This window comes from Ictidomys tridecemlineatus, chromosome 8, assembly GCF_052094955.1.
Source record: "Ictidomys tridecemlineatus isolate mIctTri1 chromosome 8, mIctTri1.hap1, whole genome shotgun sequence".
In the NCBI taxonomy this organism is placed as follows: Eukaryota; Metazoa; Chordata; class Mammalia; order Rodentia; family Sciuridae; genus Ictidomys; species Ictidomys tridecemlineatus.
In genome coordinates, this window is record NC_135484.1 from 16,649,279 (window position 1) to 16,676,196 (window position 26,918).

General features: G+C 50.3%; 1 protein-coding gene and 1 pseudogene across 4 annotated transcripts in view; one reads left to right on the forward strand and one right to left on the reverse strand.

The window, feature by feature from the left end:
* Positions 1-1,745, reverse strand: part of LOC101974263 (tripartite motif-containing protein 51 pseudogene) — a 19,241-nt pseudogene extending 17,496 nt beyond the window's left edge.
* The window catches only part of Zc3h12d (zinc finger CCCH-type containing 12D), a 27,006-nt gene extending 1,812 nt beyond the window's left edge, over positions 1-25,194 (forward strand). For 3 of the 4 annotated variants that reach the window (XM_040283440.2, XM_005321357.5, XM_078018925.1), the window contains 6 exons: positions 5,884-5,961; positions 6,356-6,739; positions 14,199-14,338; positions 18,133-18,367; positions 21,090-21,196; positions 22,243-25,194. In XM_040283440.2, the coding sequence (XP_040139374.2) occupies positions 6,426-6,739; positions 14,199-14,338; positions 18,133-18,367; positions 21,090-21,196; positions 22,243-23,057 (1,611 nt within the window). In that variant the 5' untranslated portion in view covers positions 5,884-5,961; positions 6,356-6,425 and the 3' untranslated portion in view covers positions 23,058-25,194. Of the gene's footprint in view, positions 1-1,103; positions 2,739-5,883; positions 5,962-6,355; positions 6,740-14,198; positions 14,339-18,132; positions 18,368-21,089; positions 21,197-22,242 lie in introns of all 4 variants that reach the window. The other variant, XM_078018924.1, reaches the window with a different exon arrangement.
* The last annotated feature ends 1,724 nt before the right edge of the window (positions 25,195-26,918 follow it).

A 26,918-nucleotide genomic window follows, 5' to 3' on the forward strand; every position in this document is an offset into this window, starting at 1 on the left:
TGCAGTGGAGGTGCTCTGCGATGTGGATCAAGGTTGTAAATACCTGTGTGTATGCCCCTACACGACCTACAGCCACACAGGGGAGCAGGGGACTGGCTCTGAGGGGAAAATGAAAGGCCAGGCAGCACATCCCCATTCTCCACAGCAGCCAAGAGGTGAACACAACCCAAGTGCCCATCGGTGGATGAATGATTGATACAATGTGTGCTGTACAGACCCAGCGGATTATTATTCAGCCTCTGAAAGGAAGGACATTCTGACATTGGCTGCAGCATGAACGAACCTCAAAGAAATTACACTAAGTAAAATAAACCACGACAAAAGAACAAGCGCTTTCTAATTGCACTGGTGGGACCTAAAGGGGCTGTGCTCATTGAGATAGTCCAGCAGTGGTCACTAGCCCTGGTGGGCAGCCGGAGAGGGGAGGTACTGTTTAATGGGTCTGGAGTTTTGGTTTTGCTGGTTGTATTTTTGGTAAATGCCATTCTGACTGGCATGAGATGAAATCTGAGAGTAGTTTTGATTTGCATTTCTCGAATTACTGGAGATGTTGAACATTTTTTCATATATTTGTTAATCAATTGTATATCTTCTTCTGAGAAGTGTCTGTTCAGCTCCTTAGCCCATTTATTAATTGGGGTTTTTTTGGGGGGGAGGGGATGTTAAGTTTTTTGAGTTCTTTTTATGTCCTGGCGATTAGAGCTCTATGTGCTGGCGTGTGTGTGGCAAAAACTTGCTCCCAAAATGTAGGCTGTCTCTTCACCTCATTGATTGTTTCTTTTGCCAAGGAGAAGCTTTTTAGTTTGAGTCCATCCCATTTATTGCTTCTTGATTTTATTTCTTGGTTTTGCAAGGTGAAGAGTTCTGGGGATGGTGGTGAGTTGTCCAACTAGTTGTACTTAATGCTACAGATCTCGTACATTTAAAATCAGTTGGAGTGGTAAACTTTATGTTTGGCGATATTTTATCACAATTTTTGAAAATTTAAAAAATTACAAAAAAAAAAACAACCCAACCCCCCAAAACAAAAAAACAGTCAAACCACCAGTCCTTTGAGCTGCAATCCTTGCCTGACTGTGACTTCCTCAAAATTGAACTGACAGCTCCACTGAGAGCCTGAAGATCTGAGCTGAACCCCCAAACTTCTGCCTGGACTCTGCGGAGAAACTGGGAACACGCCACCGACTTGGAGGACTTCCAGCGGACCTAAGGTCATGGATTTAGCGCTGGCAGAGGCCACCCAGAACGGCGCTATGGCCTGAGGCGGCCGCTGGGGGGCGCCCTCCGACCTGGGCGTCAATCCTCACGGCCGGGTCTTTCCCACTGGCCAGCTGTGGGCCCCAGCTGTCAGCAAAGCCTGTCTTTTCCTGTTTCCTCAATTGCATTCTGAGGAATGAGGTAGCACGTTCGGCTTCCCAGGGAGGGTGCGATTTCCTCTTGCAGTACAGGCGGCGCCGTGCACGTGGGCGCTGCTGGTTCTCTGCTTTCCTTTCCCTCTTTCTTCCTCTTTCAGTCAGTCAGCGGCCCCAGACCTTTGGCCCAAGGTCCCCAACCTAGGTCAGCTGACTCTAGAAGAAACAGATCTGACCTGACTCCCTTGTTCCACCTGCGAAGTCTGCCCCACTTCCCTTGGCTGTCCTGACAGGTGGCTCTGACTCTGGGCTCCACACCGAGTCCAGGGTGCGGTGGCCTTGACTGACCATAAGGAAGAAAGCCGTGGGATGCTGACCGTTGGGCCCGCTCATGAGGCAACCTTGAAGATGTTGTTACTAATCTGCTGTTTGTGACTTCCAGTCAAGATTTGAGGAAGGAAACGGAGATAAAGTTCTTCAGACTTTCAGATCCTAAAAATAGAAAGACCCAGCAAGCAGCTGGGGTGTGGGAGCTCATGGACCACTGCATCCAAGGGGAAATTGTCACCCAGCGGCCCAGGGAAGCTCCTGAGAACAACCCCTGACCCTGGTTACTCCCTTATTAGAAGAAATTCGTTGTAAAAGGAAAGGAAGTTGATTTTAAAGTTCCAGGGTTGGGATGGGGGTAGGGAGGACTCTCCGAAGTAGGTGAAATCTTTGTGTTAATTTTGTGTGAAAACAGCTGTCTGGTCCCATGCATAATCTTTTTGACAATCCTCAGAAAAGGAGCCCTGGGTGGTAACTTCTGGGCTTCGTGGAAAACTTCAGCTGTGAACAAGGACCTGGTGTGGTCACTCTGCCTGCCTGCCCAGCTCAAAGACCACGTCTTTTCGTTTTAGAATTGTTCATGTTTTTGTCACATCTGAATGAAAGATTATAAAATAAACAAACTCTACTCATATCTGTTCCTTTGTGATCAAAGAAAAGTCACCTGAACAGTTGTATTCTTTTTTTTTTTTTTTGTACGAGGGATTGAACTCAGGGGCACTTGAACACTGAGCCACACCCCCAGCCCTATTTTGTATTTTATTTAGAGACAGGGTCTCACTGAGTGGCTTAGTGCCTCACTTCTGCTGAGGCTGGCTTTGAACTCACTCTCCTCCTTCCTCAGCCTCTGGAGCCGCTGGAATTACAGGTGTGCGCTGCCACGCCCAGCTGAACAGTTGTATTCTTGCTTTCCATTTTTGCAATGAGATGCCACCTTCATCCTGAGGGCTCTTCAAACCGACAAGCTATTTTGGAGACATACTGATTGTCAGGCTCTGAGATTTATTAGCTACAGAACCGTCATTCTGTTCCAACCTCAGCCTCTGTTTCCTCACCTGGGTAAGGAGAACACCTGTTATCTATGCTGCCTTCCCACAGGAGTGGACTTAGCTTGGTGGAGGGGCCCATGTTCTAGGTGGGAGAAGGAAGCTGAATAAAGGCCTTTGGGGTCACTGTGTGACCCCTGGTGTGAAGCTGGACTGTCAGTTATAAAAATCTTCTTCCTGCCTGGAGTTTGGTCCAAAGCTAGACCCCAGCCAGAGGGGACAATGGTCTGGAGAGAAGTGGTCACTAGTCACAGAGAGACACAAGGCTCAACCAGAGGCCTGTGGACAAGAGATAGGAGGTAGATTGCAAGGGCATGACTCCCACGCAGAAGAGCTTTGGCCTTTACTCTGCACAGGGTGGAGGGACGTGGAAGTGTTTGAGCCGTGGACTGTCTGGGTGGGGTGCAGTGGGTGGTGAAGTGGGGTGCTGGAGCACCATTGGAGACCTCCCAGGAGTCCCCAGAGTGACCGTGCAGCCCTTCCTTTGTTACCCAGTTCTGTGAGGGGCCCGTCCTTGCCTTCAATGGAAGACAAGTCATTTCTCACTTGTATTTTGAATGCACTTTTTTTCTTTCTTTTTTTATCAAAAGAGTTGCCCTTATCTTCACAATTTCTTGTTTACATTTTTGGGTTCTGTTTTTCCTGAGTAGACGCTGAACAAGTTGAAACTGGGTTGTGCTTGTTTTGTTTTTATGGAGCTGGGCCCCGGCACAGTGCTGGTGCAGAGTAAGTGATCCATCAAGATTTGTTCCAGGAAGAAGTGAGTGGACCTGGGCGGTGGCAGAATGAGCACCGAGGGAGGTTAGTTATGGGAAATGCCCAGAAATAGGTAACGACCCATGGGATGTAGAAGTGAGGGAGAGAGAGGAGTCACAGGACTTCCAGATGTTTTCTTTGGGCCTCTGGGGGCTGCTGTTCAATCAGATTGGGAACCCAAGGAGAAAAATATATTTGAGGAGAGAATATATATTTTGGTGATTTATTAAAGAAAAATCTAATAAACCCCTTAAATACACAAGGCACCATGCCAGGTACTGGTGACTGAGAGATGAGTAGGTCAGAATATGAATCCTTCAGTCTCTTGAGAAACATATACATGATGATCTGATGTGTGATAGCCAAGGTCATGGGCTGCGGTAGATGAGATGACCAGGGTCACATTCACTCGCCCTTTCCAAGCGATGTGTGAGCTGAATCTTGATGTTTGCGAAGCCCAAAAGAGTATGTGCATGAGAACATTCTGGGATACTTAGGAAACAGGGATAAATTCAGTGTGTCTCTAGAGAAAGGGCCAGGTGGGCCATTGGTGACTGTGACTTAGTCAGGATCAGAGCATAGGGGATGCAGCTGCTCAGCCTGCTTAGGAATTTGGCATCTATGTTGTAGTCATCAAGGGCCCAGGGTGGGGACGACACCCGTGGGCAGGGGCTGCTGTGGCTAGATTTGTGTTAGAAATGCTGGCTCCAAGTCAGCCACAGGCAGATGGGTGAGGAAGGAACCAAGGAGACTTCAGAGTAAGGTGGGGGGGCAGGTGAGCTACAGAGGGGGGACATACTGGGCTTTCTTGCCTGGTGCTCCATAAGAGGTGGGAGCCAGATGTGAAGCTGTGGGACCCATGGGAATATAGGGACGGGTGGAGGGCCTGGGCAGGACCCCAACACTGATGGAGGGAGCAGAGAAAGAGCTGGAAACATACAGGAGGAGAGGCAGGCCAAGTTATGCAACCCGGGGGAGCAGAGAGTTTCAAGTTGGGGACAGCTCATAATTTTAAAAATTTAAAATGACAATTTGGAGAGTGAGTGAGCCCACGGTGTCAAAAGTGGCAGGGAGGTCGTAGGCAAGGATTGTGAAGATTCGGATGGATTTTCAGTTAGAAGGGACTGGTGACCTTGGGGGAGAGATTTAGTGTTCCAGTTGGGAGGCCCGTTGTCAGTGGCCGAGGTGGGATGGAAGCAGGCAGGTGGGGCTGCAGTGGAGGCCTCTCTGCCCAGAAAGTTAGCTGTGGAATGCCCTTCCCCCACCGAACCCTGACATTGTTAGCCGTGCTCTGATTCCAGAACTACAGGGAGAGTTGAGGTGGGAACCTACCACAGAGGCATGGCTGCTGCAGATCAGAGATAGCATCTAAAGGTGAGGAGCTGGAAATGCCCAGAAGAGGATGGGGTGAAAAAGAAGATGCACAAATATCTTCAGCGTGCAGGATTTGCTAACAGTGAAAAACCAAAGGCAATCTATGGTTTCCATGGTTTGATTTAGGGTTAAACGCTGGATAGCACCATTCATTCATTCGTTAATTAACAACTATGCATTGGGATTCGGCTGTGCCAGGCATTGTTCTAGATGCTGGGCATACACAGTGGTCAGCAGAACAGGTAACCTGGCAGGGAAAGATTCCAAAATGCATTTTTGATAAGAAAAGTACATCGCTTTTATATACAGTATGGTGTCATTTCCGACAAATCAAGCAAAACAGTCCTAAAGCCAGCTTTGTTATCTGGTAACATGCAGAGCAGTGCAGAGAACATGCTAGAGAGAGGGAGCAGATTATTGGCAGGAGAGGCACCACGGATGTGCTGTGTGCATTGCTCTTTATACTTTGACATTGTTCAAATTGTTCACAGCAAATGTGTTTTCAAAGTTACATCTGTATTTCTAAATGTTTTTGAAAGGTGTAAGATGAAGGTCTTTGCGGTAGAAAAGAGAGACAGGCCCAGTCTGTCTGGAGTGTTCCTATTGGTTTAGTCATGTCCCTTCTGACAGCATCTCTGAGGCTACAGTCCCTGCTCCCATCGTCCTCAGGGGTACCTGGAGGGGAAACTGTCAGATACCGGTTAGGACTTTCTATCTTCAAGGTTCAGTGTGGTCTGAATTAAAGTTGTACCAAAGCACATGGTTGGCTGGGAGCATTGCCTTTCGGGAGATAGAACTTTCCAGAGAGCATTTCTCCCTGTGTAAACCCAGGAGCCTGTGTTCATCTGCCTTAACAGAGCACCAGGGACTGGAGCAGGAACTTTGGAAATCCACTGTCCCAGATCCAGGTGATCTCAGGGCTGGCTCCTCCTGAGCCCTGACTCTTGGCTCACAGATGATTGCCTTTTTCCCTGAATCTTTATGTGGTCGTCTTCCATGTGTGTTTGTGTCCAAACTTCCTTTTGCAGGGTCACAGTCATTGGAGGAGGCCTACCCTAACAACCTCATTTCAAAGGCTCAGTCTCCAAATTCAGTCACGCTCTGAGGTACGGCGGGGTGAGGCTAAGGGCTTCAACATGGGAATTTGGGTGGAAACCATTCAACCTGTAGCAAAGCCTCAGAAATATTTCCTTGGCCTGTCCCGACTTGTGGGTACCCTGCTCAGCCCCTGTCACCCTGGGGTCGGGTTGTTGTTCCCTGCACAGGTGCGCTGGGGTGACAGCCACAGAGAATGCATAGTAGAAGCAGTGTGATTGTATCTGTGACTCCACAAACCACACTGAGCAACTGAAAATCCCCACGCGGGGGACTAGGCTTGACATGATTTCCTGACAGATAAGGTCAGAGGGAGAGAGCACATATACAACTTGCTCTCGGTCACCTGGCATCCTGGGTGCCAGACTGCCCGGAAAATACCTGATGGGCACTTTTTCTCTTTAGCTCATGCCCGTGGGGCTCTGCCAGGAGGAAGCTGGGGGCAGGACTCACGCCAGGAGGTGGCTGGCACAGTATGGAGCGCCCGAGCAAGATGGAGTTCTTCCAGAAGTTGGGCTACAGCCGGGAGGATGTGGTCAGGGTGCTGGGCAAGCTGGGAGACGGTGCCCTGGTCAACGACGTGTTGCAGGAACTGATCCAGACGGGCAGCCGCCCTGGGGCCCAGGAGAGCCCTGCCAGCAGCACTGGGCCTCTGCTCGTTCCCCGGGGCTCCTGTGGAGTCCCAGACTCTGCCCAGCGGGGCTTGAGGTCAGCCCTAGAAGAGGACTGTGGAGACTTGGCCAGCTCCCTGCGTCCCATAGTGATCGACGGCAGCAATGTGGCAATGAGGTAGCTTTCCTGATTTCTTTCAACCGACGGTGGGAGGCAGGGTGAGGGACCTATTCTCAGGAGCCCTGAGAACCACCCCTTCTCTTTGGTTTGGTCCAAAGACTGTTGGAGCTAGTGGATTGGGCTTTGAATCTATTACATCTCCTGAGTAGCTGTGTGGCCTTAAGTATGTCACTGAATCTCTCTGAGCCTCACTTTCTCCCTCTGTAATGTTGGATTTCACCCTCTTTGGAGGATGTTGTGAGGATTGGAGCTGATGCAGAGTGTTCAAGTGGGTGCTATTATTACACTCAACCAGAGGAGCTGCTTCTTCTGGGGAAGGTAGTGGGTAATGGGGAGGACTTGGGGTCAGGTGTTAACACATGTGGCTTTTTCTCTGGACTCTGTCCCTAACTGGTTGCGTGACTCTGGGAAAGCAAAACTACTCAGTTCCTCTTCTGCAAAAGAGGTCAATAGACCTCCCTTCTGTCTCCCTCTGGGTTATGAGACTCAGATGAGAAGAAGCATTTGAATGGCGCTGGGAACCCTCTGCTGGGGGTTGCTGGGCGGTGAGGTTGCAGTCCCCTTGCTAGGTTTGACAGAAGTGTCTGTGGTCCTCCCCTCCTACCTTATGCTGCGGAGAGGCAGTGTGCCCATTTGGGTCTTGGCATCTTCCTGTGTTTCAGGAGTGTGAGCATCATGCCCTATGTGGTTATGGTGCCAGCTTGACTGAACTCCACTGCCAGTCTGCAGCCTCCTGCACTTCGAGCTGGTGAGGAGGGGCATTGCCCAAACCAACGGATTATTCTACCACTTGGCTTAGTTACAGGCAGGCAAAGGGCAGAGTCATAGGAAATTGTTCACTCACAGCTGTACACACATGCACTTCCTTTTGTAGAAGCTGAGTAGGAGCTTGGAAAAGCAGTTATCAGCGGCTCCAAAAGTGTCAGGCATCCCCAAGCTGTCCCGGGGGATTGGAGCTCACTTTGGACTTGGCATTGCAGGACACAAGTTTAAAATGGTTCACCCCACACAGCCCAGCCTCAGGGACTGTTCCTATATGCCCTGCGTGGTGTGTACCAAATGTTTGTTCTGTTTTTAGACAGCTCCATCTCTCTGAGCTTGGTTATATTAGCAGGTGATTGAGTCCCCGCTGCCCTCTTGGACTTAGGAGCTGCTCCACCAGGTCACGCTCATGTTCTAACTCACATCCGCAGCAAGCACCAAACAGGGGAGTTTATGAAATCCTGCTAAGTTTAAGACTTATGGATCGTTTAAGTAATTTTAGAATCCAGCAGCTACATCCCCCAACCCTGTTTTTAAAAATTTCTATTTTGAGACAGGGTCTCCCTAAGTTGCCTAGGTTGACCTGGAACTTTTGATCCTCCTGCCTCAGCCTCCCAGGTAGCTGGGATTACAGGTGTGTGCCACCATGCCCTGCTAAGAGGGTTTTGGTTATAGGATGATATTACATAAATCAAAGATCTTCCCAGCCAGAAGATTATTTGAGTCCACTGTTCCAAGTCAAAACAGCAGAATAGCTATAGGGAAAACAGATGACTTCAGAGGCCATAGGCATTCTCTCCTTGGGGGCTGGAGAAGAATTTTAGTTTTCTGATAGTGTGGCCATGGAGGATTTACTTTTGATGGGAGTCTCTGTTGTTGCCTAGAATTCAAACTTAAACTACAGCTTCTACTTGCACATAACCATGAAATGTCCTGGGTGAATCCATTTTTTCCCGTCACCTCCAGCTCCAGTCTCACACCTGTAATCAGTATGCTCCTCTCTCACTCAATCTTTGTGGATATAAATGGAAACCATTACTCAGACATACTGCAAAGAATGTGTTAGAGCCTGGATGTTGTCCCACACCCGGGGCCTAAAAAACACCTGATCGACCAATATGTCTTCTCTATATGGGTGCACGCACGTGCACGCACACGCACATTCACACGCATGAACACCTGCACACGCTCGCACACACACACAGGCTTACACACCCACAAACATCCCTTCCCCCTGCCCCTTGGGTCCCAATAGTTAGGAAAAAGAGAAATTGCACAATAACCACTTGTTCAGGGAACTAAATTTGTTCCCTTGAAACGCAAGTTCTGGGAGAGGGTGGGTCCAAGGTTGCACTCGGTTCCCTGCCGGTTCTCCCACTGTGATGTCTCTGTATCCTGCAGGAGCCAGGCCCACAGGCCACACATGGAGAGAGGAGCTCTCGCTTTTCTTTACCAGCTGTGCAAATCCCTGACTTTCTTGGGTCCTGTTCACACAGTTACACGATTAAGAGCTGGATAATTAAGAGGTTGGCTTTTTCATCTCTGATACGCTGAGATTCCAGGTGATTATTTTATGTGTGGTAGAAAGATATAAGTGGAATTTCTTTTATAAAGGGATTTCTCTTTTTCTTCAGAGAGAGTGAATGACTTTCCCAAGGTCCCAGAGGATTAAGCAGTAAGGGCCAGCTCTGGATTTTGTGCTGTTTCCAAAGCCACCCATCACAGCCAATGGCTCTTTCCCCCGTCTGGCCAGAGGGTGGGAGATCCTGACCCTGGGCCTTTGTCCTGGGGCCAGAGCCTGCCTGGAGCCCTGCCCAAGCAGGAAGAGCCCTGGACCTGGCAACTGTAGATGGAGGCGTGAGGCCCCCACTCCCCTCACCAGGGTCCTGCAGGGCTAGAACCTGGATCTACTCCTGCTGCCACCAAGACTGGGGACCTGCAGGTGACCTGCATGTGTGTGTTCATTGGTGACACTGATGGAATAGCATCCCAGAGACAATTCTCAAGTACAATTCCTGTACCTTCAAGGTGTGTGTGTGTGTGTGTGTGTGTTTGTGTGTGTGTGTTTGACAGAAAGAGAGAGAGAGAGAATAACTGTGGACACAAGGCCTTAAGAAAAATCTGCAGCAACGTTTTAAAGAGGTGGCTTTCCTTGAAAGCCTGTTAGAAGCTGCATCTTGGTATTTGGAAGAAAACAGATTCTTGGTAGCCACAGACGAAGCATTTCTTTGTGAGAGTTGGGAGTGGCAAACTCACAAGTGTCCCAACCTGTTTACATCCTGTAGGAAAATCAAGAAACAAGGGGAGATTGGGAGTGTGGAGCTTGGCTGGAAGCCACCTGGTAAACTTTACCTCCTCTTCCTGCCCCAGAGGAGGGTTCCATTTGAGCATGACTTGTTTGGGGTGTATTGGACTTTTTGTTTTGGGTTGTTATTTAATTTTTAAACTTAGACCATCTGGCGGACTCTGGCTTCTGGAGGAAGGAATCATTCAGTGAAGAGCGTTCAGGCTGAAATCCCACCTGTCTTCCTCTTGCCTCTGCTAACTTGAGCCTTGGGCTCCTACCTAAGTCTGCACCTAGTTCTCTTATGATGCAGGCAGCCCCTGCTCACCCTCTCTCTTTCCCCTGACTGGATCTGGCAGAGATCCACTGACAAGGTTTGACATGCTGGTAAATTTGACCTCAAATAAGAAACAAGAGTGAAACTGGTGGTGTCCTTTACATCTCAAACCACTAAGGGACCATTGTTCATCTCTTCCTTTTTTCCCTCCCCATAGGGCTGTTTGGTGACCTCTAAATTCCACACAGATACAGGGATATAGGGGTGTACAATTAGTTTCTGGAAATGACAACACCCTATCTGCAGCTGCCCCAGGCACAATTGTCAGTAGAAATTTGCCTAAGGCGCCAACCCACTTCCCCTTTCCTGTTCCCCTAGGCCTCTCAGCAGGCTGCCTGAGAAGCTGGTTCCTGGTGCCTGCTCATAACCCCATGAAGGGCCCTGCCACCACCCCAGTAACATTTTGGGGGGTGGGTACTGGGGATTGAACTCAGGGGTACTCAACCACTGAGCCACATCCCCAGTCCTATTTTGTATTTTATTTAGAGACAGGGTCTCACTGAGTTGCTTAGGCCTTGCTTTTTTCTGAGGTTGGCTTTGAACTCACAGTGCTCCTGCCTCAGCCTCCTGAGCTGTTGGCTCAGCAAGAGCATTTAAACTGCAGGCAACATTTTTGCTCCAAAAGAGCTGCCCTCTGGATCTCAGGGGTCTTGGGGCCAAGAGAGAAGGAGTTTGCATTTGGAGGTCTGACACTTCAACAGAGAGCTGGGAACATTTCTTTGCTTCTGTTTCCTCAAGGGTAAAATGGGGGGTACAGGTCACTTCCTCAAAGGCTTGTAATGGTTAAATGAGATGAATGTGCCAAGTGACCTGGCAGAGGGGCCGGCCACAGCCTGGTGTGGAAGATGTCCACGAATCCATGCAGAGGCTGTGAGGAAGCACAGAGGAACGGGAGCCTTTGGCTTCTGTGTTTCCCAGTGGATGCTGGACAGGAGCCCCAGAGGGACTGTCTGTGCCTTTCAGTCTGACTGGGAGCTCTGCCAGGGCTTCTTTCCCTCCCTCTCCCTCACCACTGAACGTCCTCCCTGGCCTCCACTAATCATATACCCACAGAAAATGTCGGGAGTGAACGTAGGCTTTTGAGTGGTTCAAACAGATCTGTGAAGAGCCCTGGGAAAGAGATCAGTTAACGAATGATTTTTAAAATAACTGCAGGAGTGACATTTTCACTTTGGAGTGCACAGAATGGATTGGTACAGTCAACAGATGCGTGTGCTGGGGCGGGTCGTCCATGGCCCACAGTACTGCCATGTGCACAGAACATGCACCTCTTCTCCTGTGCCAGACAGGATCTCGTCCCCAGCTCTTCGGCAGGGGAAGGAGCAGCCTGGCATTTTCCAGGGTCTGCAGATGTCTGAGTCTTGTTTTTCCGAGGACTCGGGCTCCGTGTGTCCCCTCCTTCCCTGTGCTCTTCTCCCAAATGGCCTCTGGGGGCTTTGAGACCTGGTGTTGGCAGGAAGAGGGGGTCTTGTCCCTCGGGGCTCTTCTGCGAGAGTGGCTGGGTGAGGGTGGGAATGTCACTGGTCCCATCCAGGCTCCCTGGGGGCCATGCTGACTTAAAATGCTCTCCTCCTGGTAGGTGCCTCCTGGTCCACCCTAGGATTCTTACAACCCACCAGGCCTGGGGCTGCAGGGGACCTGGGTGTCGCTGTGGGATCACCTATAGGCTACTTCCCTCCAAGGCCGCCCTGCAGACACTAGGCTTCTCTGGAGGGTTTGAAGCTGGAAAACGCAGGAGGCTTCCTCCTCCTGTTCACACCCACTCTGATGTTCCCCTGCTCTTCGGGCTCAGCAGGGAGGATCAGGGTGGGGCGAGGGGCTGAGTGACCACGTGAATGACCTCTCATCCTCCCATCTCCCTCTGCCTTCTGCTCCACCTCCTCTTCCTTTCCCCCCCCCCCCCCCCCCCCGCACATGTCCCAGCAGCACTTTCTGTTTTCTGTTTGCACACACCTCCTAGGGCCTGCTCTTTGGCCAGAGGAGAGTCCCAGGCCTGGCAGCGCACGGGGGTCTTCCGGCTCCACAGGCCTGCCACCCAGCACGGCTGACCAGCGCTTCCAGGGTCATCCTTCCTCTCTTGCTTTACAAACTTGTGACTGTCCTGAGCCCCCTGAGAAACTTGTAGGGAAGGTCACACACACAGGAAAGCACTGGGAGGGACACTGGGTGGAGTCCCACCGGAAGTGGGCTGGCTGCTTCTGTTCAGGCCCTCAGGACCCTGGGCTCTCAAGGACCTGTCCACCTGTCCCTGCCGCTGTCTCCCCTTTGTTCATTCCACATGCTCTCGCTTCTGTCCCTGGAGCATGCCGTGTCCCACCTGCATCAAGGTCTTTCCAGGGAACTGACCCTTTTTTCTGGGCTTCTCCAGCTGCTGACACGGCTAGTTTTGAGGGTTTTTTTTTTCTCAGTCATTGGTCTACCCCAAAATTCAAATTGATCCCTTACCAATTACCAGGCACAGGGCCAGGTGCTGGGAACTCAGTGGTGATCAAGGGGGACCCGTGATGTAGAGCAGAGAGAGGCCCAGTGGACCCCTGGCTGAGGACGAACCTTCTTAAGTGCCAGGGAGCAGTGGCATGGCACTACCGGTGCTTGGAACAGGGGACCTGACAGTCTAGGAGGTCAGGAGACACTGTCCCAAGGAATTGAAGAAGCAGCCAAGAGCAGGTGCAATGCATCTTTGGTCCCAGCCACCAGGGAGGATGAGGCAGGAGGCAAGAAGGATTGCTTGAGCCCAGGAGTTTGAGACCATCTGAGAAACACAGGGACCCCCCAACTCAAAAAAAAAAAAAAGGTGCAGCTGAGGTTGGAAGGAGGAGGAAGAGTGAATGGCCTGAGAAGGAAGGAATAGCTGGTACAAAGGTCCTGTGGCTAGTCTAGTAGATTTTGCCTTCTCATATTATCCATTTTTCTCCCTCTCCTGCAAAACACCACTGACCCCCATTGGCTAAGTTGGATGGATGCCTTCAGGCTTCACCAGACCCTGGGAGAGCATTTGGCCACCTCTTCCCGCTGGCTTCCATGATACAGCACCCAGCTGGCTTTCTCTTCCTCTGATAGATCCATTCTGTCTCTTGGGTAGGATTGCTCTCTCCTCAGCTACTCAGCGCAGGGTTCCTCGTGGCCAGCCTGGGCCTCTTGCTTCCTCTCCGGCAGTCAAATCATTTTGCTCCATGCTGTGGCTTCAATTAGTGTTTAAACTCAGTGGACCTAGAACTTACCACCTGGACCTCTGAACCCTCCCTGGTCACTTAGCGTTTCCACTCAGGGGTCACAAAGCCTTTTACTCAGTAGGTGTCCAAAACCAAACCTGTAAGTGATCTTTCCCTCTCAGAATCCCTGTGCCAGGGAACATCCCACTGTCCACTTTCACTGTATCCAGGCAGAAATGGAGTTCTGGAGATTTTACCCTCCAGATGCCTCTCAAGTCCACCTGCTCTCTCCCTCACCCAACACCAGCTCCCGAGTCCAAGTCACTGTCAATTATTACAGCTTCTAAACGGGTACCTATACCTGCTCTTGGTGCTGCCAGACTGATCTTTGAGAAATGTACATCGGATCATGTCACATCACTACATCACATCTACTTCCTGCCTTAGAATCCTTCTAGGGCTTCTTGGGCCTCTTAGGAGGCCCACCAGTCCCTGCCCATTCCCACACCGCTGTTTCCTTGCTGCCCCATCAATGTCTTCAGTGGCATTGATGGGGCACTGATCTCCCTGCTTGGACTTGAGAAACCCAATAATGCACTTATAACCATCTCTGGGTGAGAGTAATCCTACAGATGGCTCTGGTCCATTTTATGTTGATCCTTTTAGCTTAGCTAAAGAGCTGACCTGGTCTATTAATCCTTGGAATATTTACCCCTTGGAGCAAGGGATCCTGTATGTATGTATCACCAGGTGCCTGGTTCTAATTTAGGCTATAGTTTATGCAGAGAACTATCTTTAAAATTCATATTTGTCTGCTTCCCTCTTGGTTATGAGATTGGATCCAGAATGTTCCCAGGGAAGTCACTCCTAGGAACCAACGCTCTCTGGGTCTCATCAGCTTTCTTTGTTTTCCCATTATAGCCATGGAAATAAAGAAGCCTTCTCTTGCCGGGGAATCCAGCTGGCTGTGGACTGGTTCAGGGAGAGAGGACACACCTACATCAAGGTTTTTGTCCCATCCTGGAGGAAAGAGCCATCGCGATCTGACACCCCTATCAGAGGTATGCTGCGGCAGGTACACACCCCAGGCACTGTGCGCTCTTCCTTGGTGGCTCCTGCAGTGGTGGCTCTGTTAAAGTTACTGGTCTAGCAATGTCTTTCTGCCTCCCTACACTAAAAACCCCATGTAGCTGTTCAGCACCTAGCCCTAGCACCCAGCACCCTTCATGTAGGGTCGGTGCTTAATCAGTAGCTATTGCATAAAGGAACGATAGGACTCGCTTACTGAGAAGGATTAAGTTCCCAAAGTTACGACTTTTAGCACTCTGAAGAAAGACCAGCTCTGTATCCCATCCTTAGTAGTTTGTAGAATCTGAATGTTTATTATTTACTGAATACCTAGTCGAGTCTCTTCATTAAAAAAAAAAAAAAAACGGAAATTGAGATCCAGGAAATTCTTTAGTTTTAATTCTCAAATAAGCTAGGGCTATTTTAAGCTACAAATAATGGCACACTGTGGTTTCAACAAGCAGGGTTTTGTTTGTTATTCAGCTCTCATAACAAGAAGAGACTGAGGTGCTGTCAGCGTGGATTCATAGTTGACACGGGAGGGCTGGCCCTTGGTCAGCCTGGGAGGGTTCCTTGACTGTTTCTTCTCATCTTTCACCAGAGGTTTTTGTCTTTGGTTTGTTTTTAATCTGTTAATGGTTACCAGTTGCTGCTACTTCTCTATTAATCTCTCTTTGTTTTGTAAACAAAATGTTGTTCTTGTTCTGTGGATGTGGTATGTTCTTGAATATTTCTGATTTTTTTTTTTTTTTTTTGGCCCCTGGGATTGAACTCAGGGGCACTCAGCCACTGAGCCACATCCCCAGCCCTATTTTGTATTTTATTAGAGAGAGGGTCTCACCAAGTTGCTTAGTGCTTCACCATTGCTGAGGCTGGCTTTGAACTCACGATCCTCCTGCCTTAGTCTCCTGAGCTGCTGGGATTACAGGCGTGTGCCACTGCTCCTGGCTCTTCTTGAATATTTCTATAAACTTATATAGACTTTTAAAGAAAGTTTTCATCATTTTCACAAATGTTATCTAAATTTTTCTGGGGTCACTTATATTTGTTCATCCTAGCCCCGCCCCTCTCATTTTTCTCTCAAAATTCTGGTGATCTGTGTATATATGTTTTAATTGTGAATAAAGAGCTAGATTGGTTAAATACATACCTGTGCAAGTGCTATGAGTTTTCTCCCCTCCCCCTTTTTGTTTCAGAGATTAAACCCAGAGGTGCCTTCCCACAAAGCCCATTTTAATATTTCATTTTGAGGCAGGGTCTTGCTGAATTGCTTGGGACCTTGCTAAGTTGCTGAGGCTGGCTTTGAACTTGTGATCCTTCTGCCTCAGCCTCTCGAGCCTCTGGGATGAGTGTTCTCCTAGAATGGGATTGTTCAGGGCTGACTCTTGGTGCTGACTGGCAGGTCTCACTTCTGCATACCCTGTATGGAGCAGGCAGGCAGTAAGGCACTTCTGCCTGTCACATATTCCAGTGACAAAATGATGAGGGTTTTATTCTAGCAGATTGAAACAATGAGACGCTTACTCCTTCCTAGCTGTGCCTTCATTTTTTTTTTTTTTTATGGCAATAGGGCTAGGAAGTGAGCACAGGTTCATGAGCAACTCCCTGCAAGCAGCCCTTGCACTAGCCATCCTGCCTCAGCCCGCCTACCACCCAGGCCACGCCTAGAGTGTTTTGCAGCTTCCCAGGTGAAATGACTCCCATGTCTGCTTCAGTCTTCTCCACACTCTGGGCTGGGGTCCCTCTATGCTGTAGGGTTAGTATGTCCCTCCCTGCTTTCTATCTTCCTAAAATTTGTCCAAACCCTGGCTTTACTTCTGTCTTCAAGCCCATTTTAAATGTGATTATGGATCTCCCACCTTTTAAACTGTCCTTTCAATGGGATTTATGAGAGAGGGATGCATACTTGCATTCTGTTTTCCATCAGGAATTGGTTACCCAAAGAATTCTTTATGCTCTAAACAAGGATACTGGTAAGTTTAAGCCATTCAGTGTTGAAATATATATATGTAAAGAATGGGGAAAATTATTTTGGAGTAGAGAAGGAATTTTTAACAAGCTAAACCAGAGCAGTTCTATTGGAGAAAGATAAATAAATCTGACTATATAATAAAAACTTCTGTTCATTAAGAGCTACCATAAAAAAAAAGAAAAAGAAGGAAACAAAAGAAGGAAGGAAAGAAAAAAAGGTCAACTTCAAACTGGGGCATCTGTGAAGAACTTCTCCAAATTAATGAGACAAGAACAATAAACCAATAAAAAGATGAGCTAAAGCATGAATAAGGCTTTTGCAGAAAAGAAAACATAAATGACTAATAAAAACAGGAAAGGTGCTCAATCTCATTAGTATCCAGAGAAACACAAAATAAAACCACCATAATAGGCTGTTTTGTACTCACCAAGTTGGGAAAATTCTTAGAGACATGTTCTGGAGAGTTCCTTGGGCTTCTGTGCCAGGGACTTACATAAAAACTAATAGCAGTGAACATATTGGCCATGTGACCAAACCTCAAAAACACATTGATCAATGAAAACAGCAGCGGGGCAAGTGCCTGTGTAGGATGGTGCCACATGTGTAGGGTCTGATTTGTCACCAAAATGAAAATGGTCCTTGTACATATGTATTTCTAAAAATAAAAGCAAAGGAATTATAAACACTCACTTGCAGAACGTGGGCCATCTTGAGGGGAATGGAGTGGACTGTCAACTGGGAGGGGCACTAGGGACTTCCCGAGCATGACCCCACCTTCTGCTTCTCAAAGTCCACAACATTATTATTATTATTGTACTTTGTTCCACAGATGCATTCTGTATCTTTTTTCAAGTCTGGAAATCATGTCAGATTGGAAAGTACTTAGACCAGAGGGAAGAAAAATATATAAAGAATATGCTAATACCCTTCCAAGTGCCAAATAACTATTATGTGTGGCAGGGATTTTCCTTGCGTGTCTCCAAAGGCAAATCTAAGACCAAACATTAGACTTTCCTGGGATGCCAACTTCAATCCCATAGGAAAGACTGGAGATACTTACACCAGTGACACATGTCCATTTCCTGCCTAGTTTTTGCAAAAACTCTCCCACACCTGAGCACTGTGAGAAAGGTAAAGGAGACGTTACTGTGTTCATTTTATGAAGGTAACATCTGACATTAGGGAGGGAAAAAGACTGGAGCTCAGCCCAGCATCCTGTGCATTCTTAGTTCCAGATTCTTCCATTACATTCTCGAGTCACTCAGAGATGTCGGCGGTGGGATGTTCAATGTTGGCCAAGCAGATTCTTGAGTGGTAGGGAAGGTGGACCCGTGGTTACACTGAAGGGCGCTCACAGGAAACTTGCCGGTGGAAGCCAGGCTGCTAATCATTGGTCCATCTTCACAGGGTTCCACTCAAACAGGAGCATCCCTCTCCAGAAGTCTGTCTGCTATAGTAGAGCCAATGTGGCTTGTAACTCTGAAAACAGCAGGGCTGAGGCTAAAATCTTCCTTTGGAAGGGGCTCTCCCTTGTTGGGTACCATTTTCTGGACTCCATCATGGGCAGGACCCAAGCTAAGAGCCCCCTTGACCTTGGGCCACTGGTAAACTCAGTGAAATTTAATGAAAGAAATGAACATTAGGGAATGGGGGGGGATGGCAACTGGTGTTTTTTTCCCTTCCCTGAAAAACCTCCCTGCCCCCATCTAACCAGCTGGGGTTGGGGGGAGGCAGGAAGGCTCAAGGAGGTCCCTGGTCTGTGGGGCAAGTGTCCTTTCCCAAAGACATCACGTGCTTCTCTGTGTGTGGCCCCAGAGCAGCACGTTCTGGAGGAACTGGAGCGGCAGGCGGTGCTGGTGTACACCCCGTCCCGCAAGGTGAACGGCAAGCGGGTGGTCTGCTATGACGACCGCTACATCGTAAAGGTGGCCTACGAGAAGGACGGCATCATTGTCTCCAATGACAACTACCGTGACCTGCAGAATGAGAACCCAGAGTGGAAGTGGTTTATTGAGCAGAGGCTACTCATGTTCTCCTTTGTCAGTGATAGGTACGGGGCCTGGGGGTCTGGGGGGACTGGGGAGAAGGCAGAAAGCCAGTCCCAGGTCCTGGCAAAGTGGGCTCCTGGTGGTGGGCACATCCAGACCTGCAGACACAGTCAGCCTGAGCTCACCCACTCGGCCTTCCCAGGCTGCCCCGTCACTTGTCTCTCTGGGTGTCTTCTCTCTTAGGCCCTTTCCTCCACAGGCAGTTTGTCCTTGACCTTGAAGTTCCCAGGGTCACGTCTACTTGAGTCACTGCAAAGCTGCAGATGCTTAGCCCACCACAAACTCTTTTGTTTTAGAACTTAATCTTTTAAATAAGAATTCTGGAATAGCCATCATGGGAAAATATTGAACTCTGTTGTATTTCCATTCACTTATTTCAAGGTTTTTTTTTTTTTAAGCTTTTAATTACCTGTGGGAATGTGCAGTAGAACAGATCTTTTCTTTGGGCTGCAAAGATCTTAACTTGCCAGGAACTGACTGTTCCCACACCTCTTGGTTGAAACAGTCAGGAGAACCTACCGGTTTGCCTAGTCCCTAGGTTGGTTCTCTGAGTTCGGCAAGCCTGGGACCAACCTGCTACTGCTGGGGGCAGGGAAAGGACATCAGGATCGCAAGGCACAAACCGGAAAGCCCTTGCCCTCAGCAAAGGTGGGGAGGAATTGATGGCTCATCTTCTGCTGGGGCAGGCACTGGGGGGCCTGGACAGGGGGCCTGTCTGAGGACTGGACAGGGGCAGCACACAGCAGCCTGGGCTCCCGCTGCAGTTAGTGTTCCAGGCACTGACAGCTCAGCTCTCATTCTGGCCTCTTTCAGAATGTGTAGGGCAGGGACTGTAACTATCTACCTGCCACGTCCCCAGCATGCCTGTCACATAATGGGCACATCATAACTGGTGGTACAGGAGTGAATGAGCGTGTGAGTGCATGAGTGAGCATGTGGCTCCAGGAAGAGGAGGAGGAGGGGAGAGGAGGGCCCTGTAGGCTGGGCTCAGGCCACCTGCCCACAACAGAACAGCAGAGAGGCAGTGTGGTGTGGTGGAGGTTTCCAACTGAGCCCCTGCCCTGTGAGGTGGTGTGGCATGGGGCAATCAGTCACCTCGGGGACTCTTCACCTTGAGAAGGGATTAGTAATAGTACCTGTGAGATTATCATGAGGCCTAGAGAGAACTGTGCCCCAGACATAAGAGCAGTTACTCCCAGGCCAGACCAGGATGTCCTCGCCTGCTCCTGCAGCAGAGGAGGTGAAGCGCTTTCCCGAGCCCCAGGGCAGGTGCTCAGCAGCAGCCACCCCGAAGTAGCCCCATTGTTGCTTCCAGATGCACAAGGCCAGCGGCTCTCCCTGTCCAGTGTTTGCCTAGAGGAATCTGGCAAGTCTGGTGACTGTGGGTTCCAAAAATCCTCATTGAGGGCTGGTGGGTCATGGCTGCTGCTGGCCTGGTGACAGTCAGTGGCCCAGGCCAAGTCCTCCTGATGCACTGGCCTCTGCTCAGGGGCAGCCAGAAGGCAGGGCCTGCCTGCCTATGAGTGAGGTCACTCACCCTGGTGCCCTGGGCACGTCCACAGGGCCCTCTTGGCACAGTTCTGGCTCCTGAGGGAACAGGAGGCGAAGCCTTTGGGAACTTTTAATAACCGCAGTGGGCGGCTCCCCAGATTCTTGGTCAGTTCCCAACTCTGAGAAGCCCGCTGTGTAGCTGGGAGCTGAGCCACGGAGGCTGTGCTGAGCCTGGAATGGCCCAGCTCTCTGCAGGGTGGGACTTCAGCATGACTCTGACTTTTTTTTTGGTGGGGGGGCGGGCAGCAACTCATGAAAACAGCCCCTCCACCTTTGTATGGATTTGTGGAAGTGTCTGGAAGTGTCTTGTGGGAACAGGAGCATCCACTGAAAAAGATGTAGCTCACTAAATGGGAGTCTTCCTTCTGAGGAGTTTCGTTTTCCCCTTTGAGACCCAGGCACACTGAGGGTGCACTCCCTTTCTTGTCAGGGGTCCACTCCAGGGAGGAGGAGGGGCAGGCAGGGGCAAAACTGGTATCAGAAAACCTCCCGTGCAGAGTGTGGCAGCCTCAGGAGCTGAGACCAAGCCCGGAGCCCCTGGAGTATGCAGAGGACAGGCCATTGGTGCCCAGGCACCGTGTGCAGCGGGCTCTGAATCTGCATCTTCGCCCATTCACTGCTGGTGTTTCAGACTCTGCAGTGCTGACCCTTGGCCTGCACATGCCCTGAGCTGAGACTGCTATGGTGTGAGGCCCATAGGACATAGGGGCCCAAGCTTCAAGTTGCTGGTACAAGTCCAAAACCTTCCATGAGCTGTTAACCCCATAGAGGTTCCTAATCTTGAATCAGGACAACGGGAAGCTGCGGTGAGCCTGGAGCAATTATACCTGAATTTTCCTGGATAAAAAATTGTTAAAATACAGAGTCCTTAACAGTTTCAGAGTCTGATGAAGGAGGTATGGAGGAAGCCAGAGACTGCATTTTAAACAAGTTTCCAGGTGACTCTGATCCTGCTGGCTTGCACCACATTAGCAGGAGCTTCAGGGAGAGGTGCTGTGCTCTGCGTGGGCTCAGTAGAGAAAGGGTGTGCTTTTTAAGATGCTATGACAACTCCCTGTGGGGACGGATGGGCTATGTCATTTGGTGTTTTCTGGGTGGCTTCAATCCCCATATAGATGCCAGTGGCCAGTCCCACTGTGGTCTTGCAAATGCCTCTCTGTGCTTATTTTCTAGATTTATGCCTCCCGATGACCCCCTGGGCCGCCGTGGACCCACTCTGAGCAACTTCCTGAGCAGGAAGCCGAGGCCTCCAGAGCCATCCTGGCAGCACTGCCCCTATGGTGTGTAGGCCCCTGGGCCTCATGGGCCCTTTTCAGGGACTAGTGTGGGGGCAGCCCCAAAGTCCTGGCCTGACAGAGTCTCAAGTTCTATCCTTAACCAGCTGGGTGACCCTGAAGAGATAGCTTAGCTTCTCTGGACTGCTATGTCCTGACAGGGATGTCTGAGGGCTGGATGTAGGACTCAGACACAGGCACGGCTGTGTTGTGTGTGAGAAGTAGGGAGGTGGGGATGCGAGCTCCAGTTCTCAGTCTCTGGTCCACTCACACCTCGTGTCTTCATCCTGCACCACGGTTCTCCCAGGCCCTTATACACCTTATCCATGAAGTCAAGGATTTTATCCAGGAGGACCTTCTAGCAAGCTCTTTAACCTGCTTTGGCAAGTTATTCAATGACTCCAGGTCTTGGTTTTGTGCTTCCAGAAGTCTAATTAAAAATCTTGGATGGCACTCAAAAGCCTTTTTTTTTTTTTTTTTTTTTGGCTAGAATGAAGGTAACCATACTTCAGGCTAGACCATTAAGCTCTAAAATGCCTGGGCTTGGATGATCAATTATTTGTCATTTGACTACCTCTAATAGAACAGTGTGTAGGGAGAGGACAGTGGTTAGTACCAGGGATGCAGACAGTGGTGGAAACTGTGGCAGCGCTGGAAGAGCAGTCCTGTACTATGGGGCACCTGCTCCCCACATATCTTCAAGGTCGGTCCTATGCACAGGGTCCCCGAGGAAGTACAGGCTGAAGGTCATCAGATCCAGAAATTTGGTGTCAGACCCTGGTCAGAGAGAGTTCCTGCACGGATGCTCACTCTGCAGACCTTGGGAGTTATTGTGCCCCATGTGCCATGAGACATTTTGCCCATGCTCCAGAACCCTTCCCCCTTTAGTCACCAGTCCAGATCTTCAGGCCCTTCTGGGGACCTAAGGAGGCAGAGTTTGAGGTGGTCTGGGGCCTTCTGGGAGGAATCTCCATGGAGAGAGACCAGGGGCCGGGTGCACAGCTTCTCCACGCCCGCTCTCAACCTGTGTCCTCTCTGCCCTGCCCCTCCAGGCAAGAAATGCACCTACGGCATCAAGTGCAAGTTCTACCACCCCGAGAGGCCGCACCACGCACAGCTGCCTGTGGCTGATGAGCTCCGGGCCAAGACGCGGGCCTGGCCCGGCGGGGGCGCCGAGGAGCCGCGGCCGCCGAGCGCCCGGGGCGGCCCCGCAGCAGCCCGGCCGCTCCCCGGGGAACCCTGCGCGCACAGCCTCCCGCGGGCGCCGGGGACCGCGGACCTGGCCGCCCTGCGCGCGGACTTCTCGAGGCTGGCGTTCAGCGACGACCCCGCCGGCGGCTTCGCGCTCGGGCCTCGCGGTTCTCACTGGGCGCCCGGGCCCTCCTCCTCGCCGGCGGGCATCTCTGCCACCCCGGGGCCTCCCGGCCTGGGGGCGCTGGCGCCGGGCCTGCGCAGCCTCCCAGGACCGCAGAGCCCCTTCGTCCCCGGCGACCTCCCGTCGCCGCAAGTTCAGGTGCGGGGCGGACTTGGGCCCCGGGACCTGCGCGGTGACCTGCTTCCCCAGCGCAGACCTCCCGACGACCCGTGGGCCGGTCTGTCCGGATCCGAGCACTTTCTGGGTGGCTCGGTCTGGGCGGAGCCGTCCTGGGGCGACGGCGCCTTTGGGGGAACTCTGGGGTCTGCTCCCAGGGCCGTGGACAGAGAGGTGGACGCTCGCGCCCGTGAGCGCACTGCGCTCTGTAGCGTCTTCCCTCCCGACCAGGTGGACAGCGTGATGGCGTCCTTCCCCGCCCTCTCCGACCTCGCCAGGATCATCATTCTCCTGCAGCGATCCCAAAGGGCTGACGCGAGACTGGGAAACCCCTAAGGGACCCATCCACTGCACGGAATGGCCTTGCCGCTGGGGCTGGTGAACCAACAGTTGCCAGCCTGGGCCTGAGCAGCCCCCTCCCCTGCCATCGGGTAAAATGGTCAGGGGAGCCTGCTTCCCGCTGCTCACTGGAGGACTGTGGCTGAGGTCTGGGCCTGCAGTGTGGAGGGAGTGGTTTCTGATGTGCTTGGAAGACTGCAGGTTTTACTGCAGCTCCAGTGCTCTGTCCAAGACAAAGCGTTTGTTTTTCATTTGTTTGTTTTGGATACTGGGGATTGAACCCAGCCACTGAGCTACACCCCCAGCCCTTTTTAAAATGTCGAGACTTGAGACTTGAGTTAAACTACCTAGGATAGAACTTTTGATCCCCTGGCTCAGCCTCTGGGGTTGCAGAGATTACGGAGCTGCTTCGCCACACCAAGCTCTAAACAAAGCTGTGTTTGTGTCTCGGCGTAAGTAGTGTCCACAAGTGGGTCACCACCACACACGGACAGCAGAATAGGAACTATCACAGCACAATCCATGTACTCAGACTGCGTATCAACTCTCGTTAATGTGTACACTTAGTTTGGGTCATGGTCAAAAGTTTGATAGAGACTCCTAAAGAATCTTGAATTTCACTGCCTCAAGAAGTGTTTGAGAGATGTAGTCAGGTGGCCTGGGGAGGTTCTGCTATCTGGAAGTTGGCTATTGCTAACCTCCCTCACAAGGGGAACCTAGCCTTGTGTGGCTGGGCTGGGCTAAGGTGTATGTGATCCTGAGGGTCTGCTCATGGGGACTTCACCCGCTTTCCTCACACATATCACACCAAGCATCACACTCAAATATAACACATCACACACACACACACACACACACACACACACACACTGCTTCACTCAGGGTTTTACCTTTGTTTTTTTTTTTTTCAGTCATCCATCATGGTAATTTCCAGAACAAGCCCTTCTAAGCCACACTTAAAATAAACAGGTGACCAAGAATCAGGATTTTTTTTTTTCCCCTCAAAAGCCTCCAGATGAGTCAGTGGAGAGCTGGGCTCTCCTGGAGGTTTATACCACTTCCCACTTGTGTTGCTTCTTCAGGGTGCTACTGCTCTGGGGCTTGGGGGAAAGAGGCCCACCTGTTAGCCAGAGACAAGAAATGAGACAGTGCCACTAGACCTGGACCCCTGCATCCTCAGTTGCCCTGGCATTGCCTGGTGGCACCCACCCATTCTGTACAGTGGCAGCTCTCCAGGTGTGCATTTGCAGACTTGGTAACTCAGCTATCCAGAGAGCAGGTGAGGCACCTGCCGGTGGAGATCCAGTCCCCAACACCTGCAAGTTCCTGCTGTCTGGCAAACACACTGGGAAACTCCGGTGGGTTTCTAGGTTATTATAAACCCTCTCGTTTATGGTAAATGCTGCCCCGTGGAGATATAAGCGATGTTATGCTTTCCTGTGACTGCTTCCTCTTTTTAAGTCAGATTCTCAGGGAGCCTGAGGCTGGAGGAATGCATGTTTGAAGCATCTGGGGCGACTTAGCTAGATTCTGTCTCAAAATAAATTGTAAAAATGGGCTAGGGATGCAGTTCAATGATAGGGTACTTGCCTAGCAGGCATAAGGTCTTTGGTTCAATACCTAGTGCTGAAACAACCAAATAAATAAGGAAAAATAAACAAACAAAAATCAGATTCTCAGTATGGTTTCAGCCAGATCTGTCCCCTACCTCTTTTTCCCAGTGGACACTGCACCTGCAGGGTTGCTTTATCATCCTGTATCATTTAGATTTTCCTCACAATGGACAAGATAAGCTCAGTGTTAGAGCTGCTTTTTGTTTCCTTGGCTTTTGATGGGGAATCACTGCGTTGCTAATTTACAGTTGGAAATGTTTAAGCTGCTTCCTATGAGGATATGTTTGAGTTTTAGTAAGCTGTAAAGCTATTTTCCTTGGTTTGCTGTGATTAAGACAAGTACAAAAAAAAAAAAAAAGTGAAGAAACAGCACATTTCAAGTGTAATCCCCTTTGGAAAATTTCCAAAGTCTTAGTATGTCTTTGTGACACAAAAACACGGATGGGTCGGGTAAATGGAATGTTCCTAGTTGCATAGCTGTTACTGTGTTCCAGAAATAAATCACTTTTACCACACCTGGACTCGGTTGTCAAATTGTGAATCAGTTTCTCCCTCCGCTTTCCACTGGTTTTTCACAGTCAGTCCCCGGGGTGTGAAGCCTGGGCCGTGGCTGGTTTCACAGCTGCTGTTCAGTGTTATTCCTCCCTTGGGAGTGGATGTGAGAGGCTAGAATCCACTTTTTCCCTCCTTTGGAGAAGGAGCCAGGCACACACCTTTGCTGGCTGTTCAGCAGGCTATCCCCAAGGACCCAGACGCTCACCTGATTGCTAGACTTTCAAATCCTCATTACAGACCTACAAAGCAGTCCTTCTTGTCGAAACCTGCAGCAGAGGTCTTGCCTGCCCTCTCAGAGGAGCTCAGGCTGTCCTGTGTTTGCCCCAGCTCAGCCTTCCCAGAGGACTCTGTTTAGAAGGTTCGAGGCCAAATTGCAGAATGTGGGTGGTTCAAGGGTAGAAGCAAGAAAAGCCTCATTTCGGCATTGTTCCAAATAAAATGAATTCCAGCCTGGATTTTTCATTTTCTCTCAGATGGAGAGCAATGAGCCAGCTACCAGCTGGGGTGGGTCCAGTTTGAAGGAGGCCACAGATATGCTGCATTCTGGGAGGAAAGTCCACGTATGGAGGGGTGGGAAGTGAGGGAAGCCAATGGCATTAAGGAATATGGAAGACACAAGACGGGGCCAGTGGAGACAGAGATTGTAGGAGCTGGAGCAATTCGCATACATACCAAATCCCACCAGGAGGGACTGCATGGAGCCAAGACCAGCTACATAGTTTGTGGGGCTCTGTGCAACATTAAAATGTAGGCCTCCTTGTTCAAAATGGTTAAGAATTTCAAGATGATGGCAGCACAAGAGCATGAGGTACTTCTAAGGGCAAGACCCTGTGTGATCATTGCACAGGTCATATGTCTATGAAGCCGGCCGACCTGGAGTCACCAACAAGGTAAGCAAAAGGACAGCCTCAGTTCCTACAGTGTGTTCATAACTAAACACTGAGTGAAGGAGGTCAGAGCCCAGGATGCACACACCCATCAGCTAGGAAAGGCCATGAGCTTTGGGGGCAGGAGCTTTGGGGCCAGGCCTCTACTTGAGGGTCTGCCCACTCTATCTACCTGAGGACTGAGGGGTTCCCTGGTAGAAGTTATGGGGCTTGGGAAGATCTCAAACTGGTTCATCTACTTCCGAATGGGTCAGATGCCTAAAACTGGCAGCAGTTATACTGTTTGTATTAGGCAAGGCTCTCTGGCTACAACTGTGGTTCACAAAACCAAATGGCAGGGGGCCAGGGATGGAGGCAGCTGTGGGGTTGACTGGAATTAGCTGCTGGAAACCCTGTCAGTCTCCTCTTGTCTGTTTCCTTCTGCACCTGTCTCCTTCTGTTTATTGTCTCCTTCGAAGCTTCCCCTACACAATGAGGGCCATTCTGCTGCCAGCACATATCCTTCCAGCTAAAGGACTTAGGAGGTGGCTTCTGAGAAATTCTGGGGAAGGGTTCCGAGTGGCTGGGCTTGGGTCACGTGACCGTCCCTGGCCCAATCACTGTGGGATAAGGAAGTACTCAGATTAATCCAGACTGGGTCTCACTCCCACCTCTGGCTAGAATGAGGGCTTGTGTTGTGGTTGTGAGCTCCTGCACAAGCCCACAGGGAAGACTGGGGTGCAAGCAGGGAATGAGCAGTTCTCTCAAAGAAAGGGGGGTATTGTTCAGGCAGATAAAACACAGACCCACAATAAAGTTTAATG